This window comes from Otolemur garnettii, unplaced genomic scaffold, assembly GCF_000181295.1.
Source record: "Otolemur garnettii isolate 467f Iridium unplaced genomic scaffold, OtoGar3 scaffold00024, whole genome shotgun sequence".
NCBI classification, from domain to species: Eukaryota; Metazoa; Chordata; class Mammalia; order Primates; family Galagidae; genus Otolemur; species Otolemur garnettii.
In genome coordinates this window covers 3769941-3785269 of record NW_003852419.1, presented here as the reverse complement: position 1 = coordinate 3785269, position 15329 = coordinate 3769941, and the positions used below count along the sequence as shown (strand labels likewise).

Genomic DNA, 15329 nt, shown 5'->3' with positions numbered 1-15329 from the left:
AAAAAAAAAAAAAAAGAAATTCTGTGTTACCAAGGGTCCTGATAGCATAAAAAGTAATATTGTAAAGAAAACATTCACACCTAAAAAACCTTGAGTCTGAAAGTGATTCAGAGAGTTAAACACTGAATGTGAAGAAATTTTAGGAACACCGTAGCCAGTTTAGAGTGCTTGTGTTTTTCTTTTTATTTGTACATGATGTATTATTTTTAAAATGTCTAAGTGAGTCTTAAAGAGCTCTTTCAATATTTAGAAATTAAATTTAAGCAACAAGAAAGCATGTGTCATGGTTTAATTGGCAATATATTTTCTTAGTGTTATTTTCTTTCTTCAATATTTAGAAATTCATTTTAAGCAATAAGAAAGCATGTGTCATGGTTTAATTGACAGTATATTTTTCTTTCTTAGTGTCATATAAAATAATGGTGCTTCATATAAACAATACTATCTTCAATTTGATAAAATGTAAGAGTTTGATTTCTAATTTATTGTACTGCTTCCTATAACTTAATGTTTTCTTTTCTTAAGAATTTAGGAACAGAATACAGGGAATGCATAAGTGATAGGGACCAGTGTGTCTCCAGCTGTGGTCCAACAGCCACATTATAACCTGGAAACTTGTTAAAATGCAAATTCTTAGGCCCCACCTAGACTTACTGATTCAGAATTCTGGTTGTGGGGCTCATCAACCTGTGGTTTAACACAAGATATACAGGTGATTTTAATGAAAGCTAAAGTTTTAGAACCTCTGCTCTAGGCAGAATTGTAGACAAGAGAAAAATACTGATGTTCTTATATTCATGACAGGTGTAAGAGTAAGAAAACACAGATTTCCTTGAGTTTGGCTCAATTGCATCTGCCAATGGTGTCTTTCAAAGGAATAAGGAAATTTACCATGGTGCATGTTAGCCAGCTCCCAAGAATAGAGGCAGAGCAATGGAATAGTCCAAGAATGATACCTGCTTCACTTTTGATTGATTTTTGATCTTTGTCTTTTCAGCATGATGTATCTCAGACTTTACTTAAGGCAACACTGGATAGTGTTGTAGAAGAATGTGTCAGCTTTGTGGGAGTGGATATTAACATCTGTTCAGAAGTTTTGTTAAGGTGAGACAAGAAGTCTGTGGCTGCAGATCACAGAATCTTGAGTTTAACTGTCTGTCCTAAACTCTACTGGGACAAGGGGACACATGTGAATAAAGTTGTCAAATATAGAAGATCTGTGGGTTTATACATTGTTCTAGGTAGGTAATTAGTCAGAGGGGAAGGCATCATTTAAGAAGAAAATTGTAGGCCCGGCGCCTATAGCTCAACCGGCTAAGGCGCCAGCCACATACACCTAAGGTGGCGGGTTCGAATCCCCAGCCTGGACCCGCCAAAACAACAATGACGGCTGCAACCAAAAAATAACCGGGCGTTGTGGCGGGCGCCTGTGGTCCCAGCTACTTGGGAGGTGGAGGCAGGAGACTTGCTTGAACCCTGGAGTTGGAGGTTGCTGTGAGCTGTAATGCCACGGCACTCTGCCCAGGCGGACAGCTTGAGGCTCTGTCTCAAAAAAAAAAAAAAAAAAATTGTAACAGTTCACATTATCATTTTTAATATTGCGAGTCTAAAGTGAAGAGCATATGGTAACCATTGAGTACATTAGTGTTGCTAATAGGATTTAAATAAGGCTAATATGGAAAATAGCTGTTTCCCACCACATGCAAGTAGATTATTTTTCACTAGTGCAGTCTCTTTCCTGCATCTGTTACAGCTGGGAGGAACCAGAAAACAAGTTCTGAGAGTTCAAGGTATGGTTACATATTTTTATACAAATTCCACAAATCACCTGTCAAAATTTCCATCATAGTATAATCATATCTTATATACAATGTCTTTTTTTCCCTGTGGTTATAGAAGAATTGCTTTTTTTGTTCATAGTTTTGCATTTATTGTATAAGTCTGCTTATGCAGCATGAAATTCCCTGGTTTAGACCTTTTTCACTAAAACAACTATCATGGAAAATATCCCTTATATTTAAGGTGCTGCTTTTTTACCATAGCTACAGACATTTCATAATTCCATATATGGAATGTGATTATAAAATTAAGATTTTCTGAATATTTTAATTAACACCAAGCAAACTACTTAATTGTACAGATTTTATATTTTTATACTAACCATCACATTCAAGGGTAAATATCCTTCTATGCTTCAACTCTGTAAAATGAGCTGACCCCCAAAAAGGGGAAGGAGCTAGTACAACACAGTTGTAGCTGTTGTAACTTAATGCTACTAAACTAACCAGAAATAGGCGACATTATTATTTGATTTAGAAATATAAGGAATGTAAATATTGTAGAAACACTTTAGGGAACAGTTATTTTTCTTATATCAGTGTTAACCAGTTTACTTTTATTTTTTTATTTTTTGGAGACAGAGCCTCAAGCTGTCCCCCTGGGTAGAGTGCCGTGGCCTCACAGCTCACAGCAACCTCCAACTCCTGGGCTTAAGCGAGTCTCCTGTCTCAGCCTCCCAAGTAGCTGGGACCACAGGCACCCACCACAATGCCTGGCTATTTTTTTGGTTGCAGCCATCATTGTTTGGCGGCCCGGGCTGGATTCAAACCTGCCACCTTAGGTGTATGTGGCTGGTGCCTTAGGTTAACCAGTTTATGAACATCTTATGATAGTTACCATGTTTCCTTGAAAATAAGACCTACCCCAAAAATAAGCCCTAGCAGGACTTCTATGCATTTGTTAACTACAAACCCTACCCCATAATAAGACCTAGTGATGCGACTTTGGCGCAGAGAGGAAGTCATCCCCTGAATAAAAGCCCTAGTGTGTCTTCTTGAGAAAAAAATAAATTTCAGACAGTGTCTTATTTTCGGGGAAACATGGTATGAGTTTTGTTACTATGTTTCATTTTATTTTCTTTCTTTTCTTTTAGACAACTCTTCTCTGTCCTTTTTATTGTCTTTTGGATTAATTTAGGCATATGATAATATGTCATTGCAATTGGTTTTTATGATCTAAATGTTTTATATCATTCTCGTTTCAGATAAGATCTTTATTCTTGTTTTTTAGGCATATCGCAGGACTTAATGCCAACAGGGCCAAAAATATCATTGAATGGCGAGAGAAAAATGGGCCCTTCATCAACCGAGAACAGCTGAAGAAAGTGAAAGGAATGGGTCCAAAATCCTTCCAACAGTGTGCTGGCTTCATCAGAATTAATCAAGATTATATCCGAACATTTTGCAGGTGATTGTTAAAGAACTTTTGGTTCTGTTGTCACCCTTTCTTGGTATTGTTACCCAACCTTGTACTGACTGGTATAAATTCTAGGCATCTGTTTTTCAGGGCTTCCTTCAGTTAATGCTGATTGTCTATTCTGTGCTAGGTGCTGGGAATATAGCAGTGAACAAGTCAGCAAGTTTCTTATTCTCATGAAGTTATATTTCAATGTGTGAATAGACAATAAACTAGTAAAATAAGTAGTTTCAGATAGTAAAAGTGCTGTAAAAATTAAAACAGCAACACATGACACTATCTTGGGAAGCAGTACAACTTCTTTAGATGAGTTATTTTTGAAGAGTTATTTGAGCAGACTTTTGAATGAAATGAAGGAGCTAGCCACGCAGAGATAGGAAGGAAATTATTCTAAATGAGCAACTCCTAAGGCAGGGCCAACTTTGGTGTATTCACAAAATGAGGTGATTTGGACCTATTTCCAAACAATTACATATAGATTATTATTATTATTATTATTATTATTTGTAATGTCTGCATGATATTTAATTGTATGAATCGGCCATAATTTAATCAGTGCCTTATTCATGAAAATGCCAGCTTAAAGCTTTAGATTTTTTTCATCTAATTATTAGGTTACTTGAAGATGCATTACTATTACATCTCCTTGATAATTTGTATCTTTATTCAAAATGGAATATTGTTATCTCATTTAATGTTTTTTACTTTGAAATTTATTTTTTTCCCCTGGCAATGTTAGTGTATTTGCCTTTTCAGAATATGCTTGGTATTTTTTTTTTTATTTTTGTACTTTTTGTGGCGTTTAAATTTTGACATGGCTTTTATAAACATATAGTTGGATCTCATAGTTTTGCTAAATTTTATATTAATTTATTGTATTTATTGATAATGTCTGGCATTAATATTTCATCTTATTTTCTTCTCCATCATGCTGTCTGATTCATCTTTTCCTTTTATTCTGTTTATGAGATCTTTCAATTAACAATTTTTCTCCTTATTTCTCTCATTTTACCACTTCATTTTTATCTCTCCTTATCCTCTTATTTGCTTTGAACTGATCTCTGGAGTTAATAGGTGTCTCTTTTCTCACAGAGGAGGCCAGAAACTTCAGACCATTCCTAGTCTTCCTTTCTTCAGTTCTGTCTGCCTCCCATGATGAGGTGACCTGAGATTTTAGTTTTAGACTATTTTTTATATATATATATATATATATATATATATGTATGTATGTATTTTACATTATTCACAAGTAGTTATTTAACTTCGTAAGTTTTTATGATTTTTGTGCTTATCATGTTATCATTTTTCTTAAATTCACTGTTTTTGCTGGAGTTAATCCTTAATAAATTCTTTTTAGAGAGGATATGTGAGTTATACTTAAGTTCTTATATGTCTGGAAATGATTTAATTTGCCCTCCTACTTGAATGCTAGTTTGGCTAGGTATGTGATTTTAGATTCAAAATCATTTTCTCACAGAACTTTTAAGACATTGTTACACTATGTTCTGATGTCTGATGTTTGCCAGTGAGAAATCTGATGCTAGTCTGATTCCAGATCCCTTCAAAGTAATCTGTTTTGTTTTTCTCTCTTGAAAGCCTTTTGGGATTTTTAAAATTATTTGCTTTCTGAGGTTTCCCCACAGTATGTCAAATATGAGTCTTTTTCTATCCATTCTATTCTATCCTCAGTAACTTGTGCTTTTCTTTAGCTCTGAGAAATCTTCTCATTATTATTTCATTTCATTTCATTTTTCTCTGTTCTCTATTGAGTCCCAATTGTACATACTGAATCAGCTAAGAATGTTTTTGACTTTAAGTAACAGAAAACCGTACTAGCAATGGCTTAAACAAATTGGTGGTAATTTCTATGAAGTGAAAAGTCAGAATCTGGTTGCTGTTTTTGTATGTTTGTATAGCAGAGAAATAAGTACATTTTTAATTAAAGACACTCATATGCTGAACTGCCTCTTTTTAAAAAATCCCCCTCCCCCCTTTTTGTTTTAAATGGCTACAGTAGTAAGCAGACAGAGTCTTCAGACCAAACTCAAGGAGTTGCTGTGACATCTTCAGCAGGTGTTGAGGTCACAAATGAGAAGCAGAGCAAAAAGAAGCGCAAAACTACAGCAGATGTTTTACTGAAGCCAAATCCTTTGGACCAAACTTGTATTCATCCAGAATCATATAACATAGCGATGAGGTAAGTCTGAGGCCCATCTGGGAATTCTCCATACCCAGAGTGAGTTCTTTATGGCAAATGGCCTTTGTTTTGACATAATGAAAAGTGAAAAATATGACTGTATTTAACATGACAACATTTTTCAGGAGTTCCGCATTGCTGAGTTATGTGGCACATTATTTTATTTCAGTGAGGAATGAAACCATTATTCCTGGAGCAGTGTCAAGCTAATAAACCCTGGTACTAATGGTGAAGTGTGTGTAATGGAAATTGCATGGCACTCTCCTCTGTTTGTTTTGGAAATTAACAAGACACAATTGACTAACACCTGGCATAAAACTTGTGCTTTTCTAGAGATAAAACTCTTTTGAAAGTAAACAGCCAATTCAGCTTTCCTAAGAAATGTTGTCCTGGTTGATTATTACAGAGTCTAAGAAATGATGTACTTTTAGTGAGCAGACATTAATACAGAATGATATGGGAGAGTTTTTTGAGTATAAGGGAAGTTTAATGTAAGGCATTAAAAGAAAAAACTTTTTAAAGCACATTTAATTAGATTTAAAATTTTTTAATTAGTTCAAAATCAGTGACTTGCTACATAACCAAATTTACTGAAGGTTCTCACTGAATTTTATGACATTGAATTATATAAATAGTGAATGTTAACTTTCATTGAACCTAAAATGAGATTTTTAATTTGTTCTGAAATTCTTTATATTTGATTTTAGTAAATGTCATTGGTTTGCTTTCTTTTAAAAATGTTTAAAATTAAAAAGACTATTGCACATTATAGGGAACTTAGGATATTAAAAAAGTAAAAAAAAAAATCAAAACATCAGTTCCTGGTTTTCCTCAAAAATTTTATTTTGAATAAAATTTAACCATACAGAAAAATTGGAAAAAATTACAGTGAATTCCTATATATCACATCTAGATTTTATAATTAACATTTTACTATATCTATTTTCCACATATCTGTCCATAAATCCATGTTATTTTTTAATGCATTTCAGAGAAGTTGGCAAACATCAACATACTTTAAATATTTCAGGATACATATAATTTAACTAAAATTTGATCATTCTTTGAGTTTTTTTTACTTTTGAGATAAAATTCACATCAATTAAATTTTAAGTATACATTATGTGAATTTTAACAGATGTCTAACACATGTGTAACCCAAACCGCCATCAAGATAAAGAATAGTGCTGTCATCCAAAAACATTCTCTTATATCTCTTCCACCAATCCCCACACTAACCTTCCATAAGTAAATTCTTGTTTTAGTTTTTTCTACCAAAAATAATTTTGCTGCTTCTATATCTTCATATTAATGATATCATACAGTGTACTCTTTGGTGTAATGCATCTTTCAGTATAATATTTAGAGAATTTCCATCTTGTAACAAGTACCAATAGCTTTACCCTTTTATCACTAAGTAATATTCCACTGTATGAATATACCACAGTTATTTATTCTTCTGTTAATGGAATCTAAGAGTTACGGGGAAAACAAAACTAATTTTCATATTCTTTACCTTTAGTACAACATAGAACACTTCTGTGACCTCTGGTCACCCAAATATTTGGTGATTTCTGCTCATCAGCTACCAGTTATTTTCTGTAGTTGATTTCCCCAGCAAACAGTACCTGAGTGTCCTTTAATCAAATTCATATTCTGACACTATCAACTGGAGGTAACATCAGTGTTGGATCTATGAAGGTGCCCGCTCGGTTCAGGCTTTCTGTGGGTGCCACTAGCAAGCAGCCCCTAGAATCTGAAAGCACTTTGACTCTATTGGCACAAAAAGAGGAAAGAAACCAAGCAGCAGTGACAATTTAACAGAAAAGTTTAATTCTTTTAAGCAAATAGAACACGCTTAAGTTTATAAGCAGACAGAACAAGCTGTGGGTCTCTTCCTGACAAATGGGAAAGGACCCCTTACAAACTTTTCTCTTGTATTTATTCCCCAACCCTAGCTTTGGTCTGCCTACATCTAATGCTTATGCATTTCTTTCACCTAGGGTTTCAATCAAGCTGACCCCACACTATTCTTAGCTAACTTCTTTAGAAAGTCTCCAAGATACTAATAAGGTGTTGATCTAATCATGGGATGCTAACTTTCTCTTTAAAAACTTTCTACTGATCAGTCCTTTTATGGGGGTCTTAAGAGTTGAAAAGGCTCTGAATTTTAAAACTTTCTATCCACAATCTTGATTAGTTCTGCTTTTGTGATAGCCCTGTCTTCCCACCCTGCTCATGTCTAAGCTAAGGAACTGTTTCCTCTGTTTCAGCACTTGCCCACTTTTCTTTTACTTCTTTCCCTATTACCTACCTGTCCTTACCAGTCAGATCCCACAGGTTGAGGGTCCAGTCACAGAAGACTCCTCCCATTCCCGCCCCAGGCCTCATCAGATACCAGTTAAAAGCACAGGTTTGCTTCTGACAAACCTGCTATGGATCAGAGTTTCCAAGACACCCTCCTTGGTTATATTGATTTGACAGCTTATAGAAGTTAAGGAAACATTTTACTTACATTTACTTGTTTGTTATAAAGGAGATTACCAAGGATACAGATGAACAGCCAGGTAGGAAAGATGTACTACCTGGGTGTGCCACACTCTAAGAACCTCCAAGTGTTTAGCCTTCTGGAGGCTTATCAGAACCTAGTCCTTTTGAGCTTTTATTACATAAACATGATATCATTGGCCATTAGTGATAAACTCAACATTCAGCCCCACTCTCTTCTCCTATTAAATCACACAGTTGTTTTTTTTTTTTTTGGATGACCAGACCCCTCCTGAAGCCATCTAGGGACCCCCAGCTTCCAGTCATCTCACTAGTATACATGAAAAGTAACACCTTGGTAATAAGGGAATGGAGAAGGGATTGGTCTCGTTATAAAGCAGGAGAACATGTACATCATTGCTTTGCAGTCTCCACACCTGTGGTGTAAATAGCCAAGGGATCACTTCTATGAATAGCCATGGGAGAAGTTAGTCGGGGTTCTTACTAAAATTGACTGCTGCATCTTTGAGGTGCTCAGGCACCTCTGACTGAGACAACTGGCTCCTCCTGATGGAGAGCCTTACCTGACTGAGACAGTGGACTTACAGGGAGTCATACCCTGAGCGAGCTTGTACAGTGCTCCATGTCCTGGCAGTTTCGTGGGCGCTACCTAGAGTCCTGGCTCCGCAACAGTATATAAAAGGCTACTCTGGAGATCCCAAGGGTTTTAAGAGCAATCACATGAACCTTAGCTATCTCAAGTTTTAGGGTATTCTGAGTAAAGCTGCTATGAGCATTCTTATACTTATTTTTGTGGCCCTTGACATTTATTTTCATTTATCGTGGAAAACTACCTCTGAGAGGAATTGCTAAGTCACAGAGTAGCTGAAAATTCTTAGAAATTTTGGTTTTACCATTTTACATTTTATACTTTCACCTTGACAGTTCTGGTTACTTTATCACGTCTATGTCATTATTTGATGTTAGTCTTTTTGATTGTAGCCATGTATTGTGTGAGTAGTAGTATCTCTTTGTGGTTTTAATTTGCATTTCCCAGATAACATTGAATATTTTCTTGTGTTTATTAGCCATTCATATATCTTTTGTGACATCTGTTCATATCATTTAGTCATTTTCTGATTGAATTGTTTGCCTTTTTATTATTGAGTTTTTGGTGTGTTTTATATATTCTGTACATATAAAAATGTCCTTTATCAAGTATATGTTTCATGAATATTTTTTACCAGGTTGTGCTTGCCTCTTCATTTCTTTAAGAACAATTGATGTCTTGATATTTATTGAGTCTTTTGGTCCACAAACTTATTATGCCTCTTCATTTAAGTCTTCTCTCATTTCTGCCAGCAGTGTTTTTTAGTTTTTAGTATACATATCTTACATATGTTTTATTAAATGTATCATGTGTTTTTTCAACAGTATTGTAAATAGAATTTTAAAAATTCACTGTTTGTACTTGGCTAATCTGTAAAAATACAGTGGGTATAACAACATTATATCAGGAAACCTAGCTAAAGTCACTTACTAGTTTTAGTAGGTATTCATAGATTCCTTACATTTCCCTGTATAAGCAATCGTGTCATCAGCAAATATATATATATATGTGTGTGCGTGTGTGTACATATTTTTTGTTTGTATTTTGTTGTTTATATTGTATATATTTTTAGAGACAGTTGTGTTATCAGCAAATATATATATGTGTACTTTTTTGTATATTTTGTATTTTGGTATATTATATATATATATATATATATATGAGACAGAGTATCATTTTGTCGCTCTTGGTAGAGTGCCATAGCATCACATCTCACAGCAACCTCCAGCTCTTGGGCTTAGGCAATTCTCTTGCCTCAGCCTCCCAAGTAGCTGGGACTACAGGTGCCTGCCACAACGCCCGGCTATTTTTTGTTGCAGTTTGGCCAGGGTTGAACTGCCACCTTCGGTATATGGGGCTGGTGCCCTACTCACTAAGACATAGGCACTGACTCCATCAGCAAATATTAAAGCTTTACTTCTTCTGTCTTGATCTTCATTTTTCATACTTTTCACTTTTTTCCCATTACATTGGCCAGAATCTTCAGTACAGTGGCAATTAGAAATGGAGACAGTAGGCATCCTTCTTCTGTACTTAACCTTGGGACATGTTTCCCATTTCTTTATATCAAAAAATATAGTGATCTCCTAGTGACTCTTTTTGGTATTTAGTATTTGAGAAGATGCATGTGTATGCATGGATTCACAGCCTTCTTGTAATAACTCAGATGTCTCCGTAGGAACTAAATTATTTTGTTCTGTGGAAATAAGTATCTTTTTAAATATACATTTTGGTTAGTTTCCATAATATAGTTATAATATATATGGTTTATAACCTTTTTAATTTTTTTTAATTTGCTTTCTATTGTTAAGCACAATTTTTTATTTTTACCTATACTTCTTGGTAAAAGGCTACAAAATATTTCATGAAGTGAGTGAACTGTAATTTAGGAACAATAGTACTATTAGTGGTTCCTTATGATTGATTCCTAGAAGTGGAATCACTCTGCCAGAGGATCTAAACCAGCAGTTCTCAACCTATGGGTTGCGACCCCATTGGGGGTCTCCTGCATATCAGGTATTTACATTACGATTCATAACAGTAGCAAAACTACAATTGTCTTTAATATCACATGATTCGATATTTTATGGATAGCCCCTGTTGATCTCCGAGTAACATACTGATTTATAATGCTATCAACAGCGTTAAAGCCTGAAAAATATTGAATTTCTCCTGCTAGACAAGACTTTTCTCTCAACTTTCATATGGGCCAGTTTCTGCATGTGAAGGATCATCTTGTTTAAGCCTCACAGCAACCCTGTGAGACTGCTGCTATTATTATTCCCACTTCTTTAGATATACAGGTCCAGGTATTAAGTAAATTGTCTGAAATAACCCACCTGATTCTACCACCTAGTAGAACCAAGATTTAAACCTGATCTACGTCATCCCAAAGCCTGAGCTCTTAACTAGGTTACAGTTAAAAAGCTAGCTTGAGGCTAGATTTGAGTGTACTCACAATGGTCTTTCTAATTAGGATATTTTACCATTAAAGTAACAGTATATATTGTGTCCCACAGAACATAATTGGATTTGTATTACGGGTGCTTCTTAAGGGAAAAAAAAATGAGTGTCTGGAATATACTGGTTTGAAGTATTATTCTCTATTATCACATGGCTGAAATTAGACTCTACTTTTCCTCTGAAGAATATGTTACCTCCTCCAGTAAATGAAAATTTGCCTATTTATCGTATTAAGAGATCTGTAGGAAACAGATTCACTAGAGTGTGCAGAATGTTAAGCTATTCTGCTGCAGATACAACGTTTCCTGAATATTATATTAAAAAGAATTCCTTTTCTAGAATGAGGCACTCGCATTTCAAAATAAGCAACTTAACAGTTACTACATTTGTTATCTTGACATCTTAGAAGAGAATAGAGTTTAGAGCAGGGATAGTATGTTGATCTTTTTTTTTTGTTTTTGCTTTTTTAAATTAAATCATAGCTGTGTACATTAATGAATTTATGGGGTACAGTTTTGGTTTTATATACAATTATAATTCTTACATCAAAATTGTTAACATAGCTTTCACTGTATTTTCTTAATCATTGTGTTAAGACATTTATACTCTACACTTAATAGATTTAACATGTACCCTTGTAAAATGCACCATAGGTATGGGCCAACCATTTACCCTCCCTCCCCTCATCCTCCTCCTACCTCCCCTTCCTCTTTCCCCTTCTTCTTGGGTTGTACTTGAGTTATAGCTTTCATATGGACGTGTGGGTGCTTATATATTGGTTTCATAGTAGAGTTGAGTATATTAGGTACTTTTTTTTGCATTCTCGAGATACTTTGCTGAGAAAAATATGTTCCAGCTCCATCCATGTAATTATAAAAGAGGTAAAGTTTCCATCTTTTTCTAAGGCTGCATAATATTCCACAGTGTACCTATGCCACAATTTGTTAATCCATTTGTGGGTCAGTGGGCACTTGGGCTTCTTCCATGACTTAGCAATTATGAATTGGGCTGCAATAAACATTCTGGTGGAAAATATTGTGACCCATAGGTTGAGAACTGTTGATGTAGTAGCATAGTTACATTGAGTCCTTACACATGAACAGCTTCCATTTTCCAAACACAAGAAAGCTAATATGTTACCTACACACATAGGTTAGATGGAATATAAATTCATAAAGGGAACACATTAAGGCAATCAAAGAAAACCCCTTGCCTGTTTCCATGTTAAACTGTTCTAGGTCTGCCAACAGAAGCCACCTCTTCCAAATGACTATCAGATTCTACAGTCACCAATTTGTACAAACTTTCTCAGAGATAAAATCTAGTAATCTCCTCTAAACATCTTCCTGGAGTTAGATGATATCTCAAAGTGGTCTTGATTTGCATTTCTCTGATGATTAAGGATAGTGAGCATTTTTTTCATGTGTCTGTAGGCTATGCACCTGTCTTCTTCAGATAAGTTTCTATTCAAATCTCTTGCCCACAATGAGGTGAGATCACTTGTTCTTTTCTTGCTAATACGTTTGAGTTCTCTGTGGATTCTGGTTATCAAACCTTTGTCAGAGACATAACCTGCAAACATCTTCTCCCATTCTGAAGGCTGTCTGCTTGCTTTACTTACTGTGTTCTTGGCTGTACGGAAGTTTTTTAGTGCGATCAGGTCCCAGTAATGTATTTTTGGTGTTGTTTCAATTGCCTGGGGAAGTCCTCCTCATAAAATATTCTCCCAGGCCGATTTCTTCAAGTGTTTTTCCTGCACTCTCTTCTAGTACTTTTATTGTTTCATGTCTTAAGTTTAAATCTTTTATCCAGTGAGAGTCTATTTTTGTTAATGGTGGAGGTCCAGTTTCAGCCTTTTATAGGTCACCGGCGAGTTCACCCAGCATCATTTGTTAAATAGGGAATCTTTTCCCCACTGAATGTTTTTGATTGGCTTATCGAAGATCAAATGATGTTGAGTAGCTGGGTTCATCTCTTGGTTCTCTATTCTGTTCCATACATCTACCTCTCTGTTTTTCTGCCAGTACCATGCTGTTGTGATCACTATAGATTTATAGTATAGTTTGAGGTCTGGCAGCATGATTCATCCTGCTTTGCTTTTATTTCTAAGTAATGTCTTGGCTATTCGAGGTTTTTTCTGATTCCATATGAAATGAAGTATTATTTTTTCGAGGTCTTTAAAGTATAACAGTGGTGCTTTCATAGGGATTACATTCAAATTGTATATTGCTTTGGGTAGTATGGACATTTTAACAATGTTGATTCTTCCCAGCCACGAGCTTGATATGTTTTTCCATTTGTTAACATCGTCAGCTATTTCTTTTCTTAGAGTTGCATAGTTCTCTTTATAGAGATCTTTGACGTCCTTTGTTAGATAAACTCTAAAATATTTCATCTTCTTTGGCACTACTGTAAAAGGAAGCTTCAAACCAACAAAAGTAAGGAAAGACAAGGATGGTCACTTCATCAACATGATGAGATTTCAATTATTAACATTTATGCGCCCAACCAGAATGCCCTCGATTTATAAGGAAGACCCTAATAGACAGGAAGACCCTAATAGACATGAACAATTTGATATCTTCCAGCACCATATTAGTTAGAATGTTAACACCCTTTTGGCAGTGTTGGATAGATCCTCCAGTAAGAAACTAAGCAGAGAAATTTTTGACTTAAACTTCACCATACAGCGATTGAATTTAATAGACAGCTATAGAATATTTCATCCTAACAAAACTGAATACACATTCTCTCATCAACCCATGGAACATCCTCCAAAATTGATCACATTTTAGGTTATAAGTCTAACCTCTAACCTCTCAGCAAATTGAAAGAATAGAAATTATTACTTGTATTTTCTTGATCATCACAGAATAAAAGTTGAACTCTATCAGTAAAGGAATCTGCATACTCATACAAAGACATGGAAACTAAATAACCTTATGCTGAATGATAGCTGGGTCATAAATGAGATTAAGAAGGAAATTACCAAATTCTTGGAACAAAATGATAATGAAGACACGAGTTGTAGAACCTATGGGATACTGCAAAGGCAGTCCTAAGAGGGAAATGTATAGTGTTGCAAGCCTTCCAAGAGAACAGAAAGAGAGGAAGTGAGCAACTTAATGGGATATCTCAAGCAAGTGGAAAAAGACCATTCCAACCCCAAACCCAGCAGAAGAAAAGAAATAACCAAAATTAGAGCAGAATGAAATGAAATGAAAACAAAAGAATTATTTAGAAGATCAATGAATCAAAAAGTTGGTTTTTTGAAAAGTTTAACAAAATTGATACACCTTTGGCCAGCTGAACCAGAAATAGAAAATTAAAATCCCTAATTTCATCAATCAGAAATGAGAAAGGTGAAATAACAACAGATACCTCTAGAAAATCAAAAAATTCTTAATGAATACTACAAAAAAACTCTATTCTAAAAAATATGAAAATTTGAAAGAAATTGACCAATACTTGGAAGCACACCTACTTTCTAGACTTAACCAGAAAGAATTGGAAATTTTGAACAGACTTATATCGAGTATAGCATCAACTATACAAAATCTCCTAAAAAAAGAAGAGTCTGGGACCAGATGGCTTCACATCAGAATTCTACCAAACCTTTAAAGAGGAACTAGTACCTATATTACTTAACCTTTTCCAAAGCATAGAAAAAGAAGAAATACTTCCCAGCACATTTTTTTTCCCCAAACCAGGAAAAGACCCAAAAAGGAAAGAAAATTATAGATCAATATCTTTAATGAATATAGATCCCCAAAAATTCAGTAAAATCCTAGCAAACAGAATCCAGCAACACATCACACAAATTATACACCACGACCAAGTAGGTTTTATCCTGGAGTCTCAAGGATGGTTCAATATACGTAAATCTATAAATATAATACATCACATAAACAAAATAAAAAACAAAGACCATATGATTTTCTCAATTGATACAGTATGTTCATCTTAGAGCCAGGGAGATAATTTTAAGTGAAGTACTGGGGCTGGAATGCCAATTACTAGAGATACAGTAAGAGAACCTATATTATAAGAAATATAAGGAGAATGTGAGATTAAGAATATTGCTCTATAGTATTGCTACAGATAGATTTTACTGAAGTAGTCCTCTGAAGTCATTCTATTCTAAATCCCTTGTACTTGTAGCAGGGTCTGTAGTACTCACCTAGTGACTTCACTTTCTATCTCATTGAAAATATTCATAGCTGCCTTATAGTCCCCATCCTCAGATTTGGTCTATGTTTTACTCTTTCTGTCTCATCTTCCCCAAGCTGATTCTCCATTTTTTTTTTTTTTTTTTTT

The 15329-nt window shown here is 34.9% G+C and overlaps 1 protein-coding gene across 1 annotated transcript in view; it reads left to right on the top strand.

Moving 5' to 3' along the window:
- Window positions 1-15329, top strand: part of SRBD1 (S1 RNA binding domain 1) — a 248375-nt gene that overhangs the window by 208562 nt on the left and 24484 nt on the right. Inside the window, exons 17-19 of the mRNA XM_023512062.1 lie at window positions 998-1104; window positions 3070-3246; window positions 5273-5452. Of these exons, the coding sequence (XP_023367830.1) occupies window positions 998-1104; window positions 3070-3246; window positions 5273-5452 (464 nt within the window). The remainder of the gene's footprint in view (window positions 1-997; window positions 1105-3069; window positions 3247-5272; window positions 5453-15329) is intronic.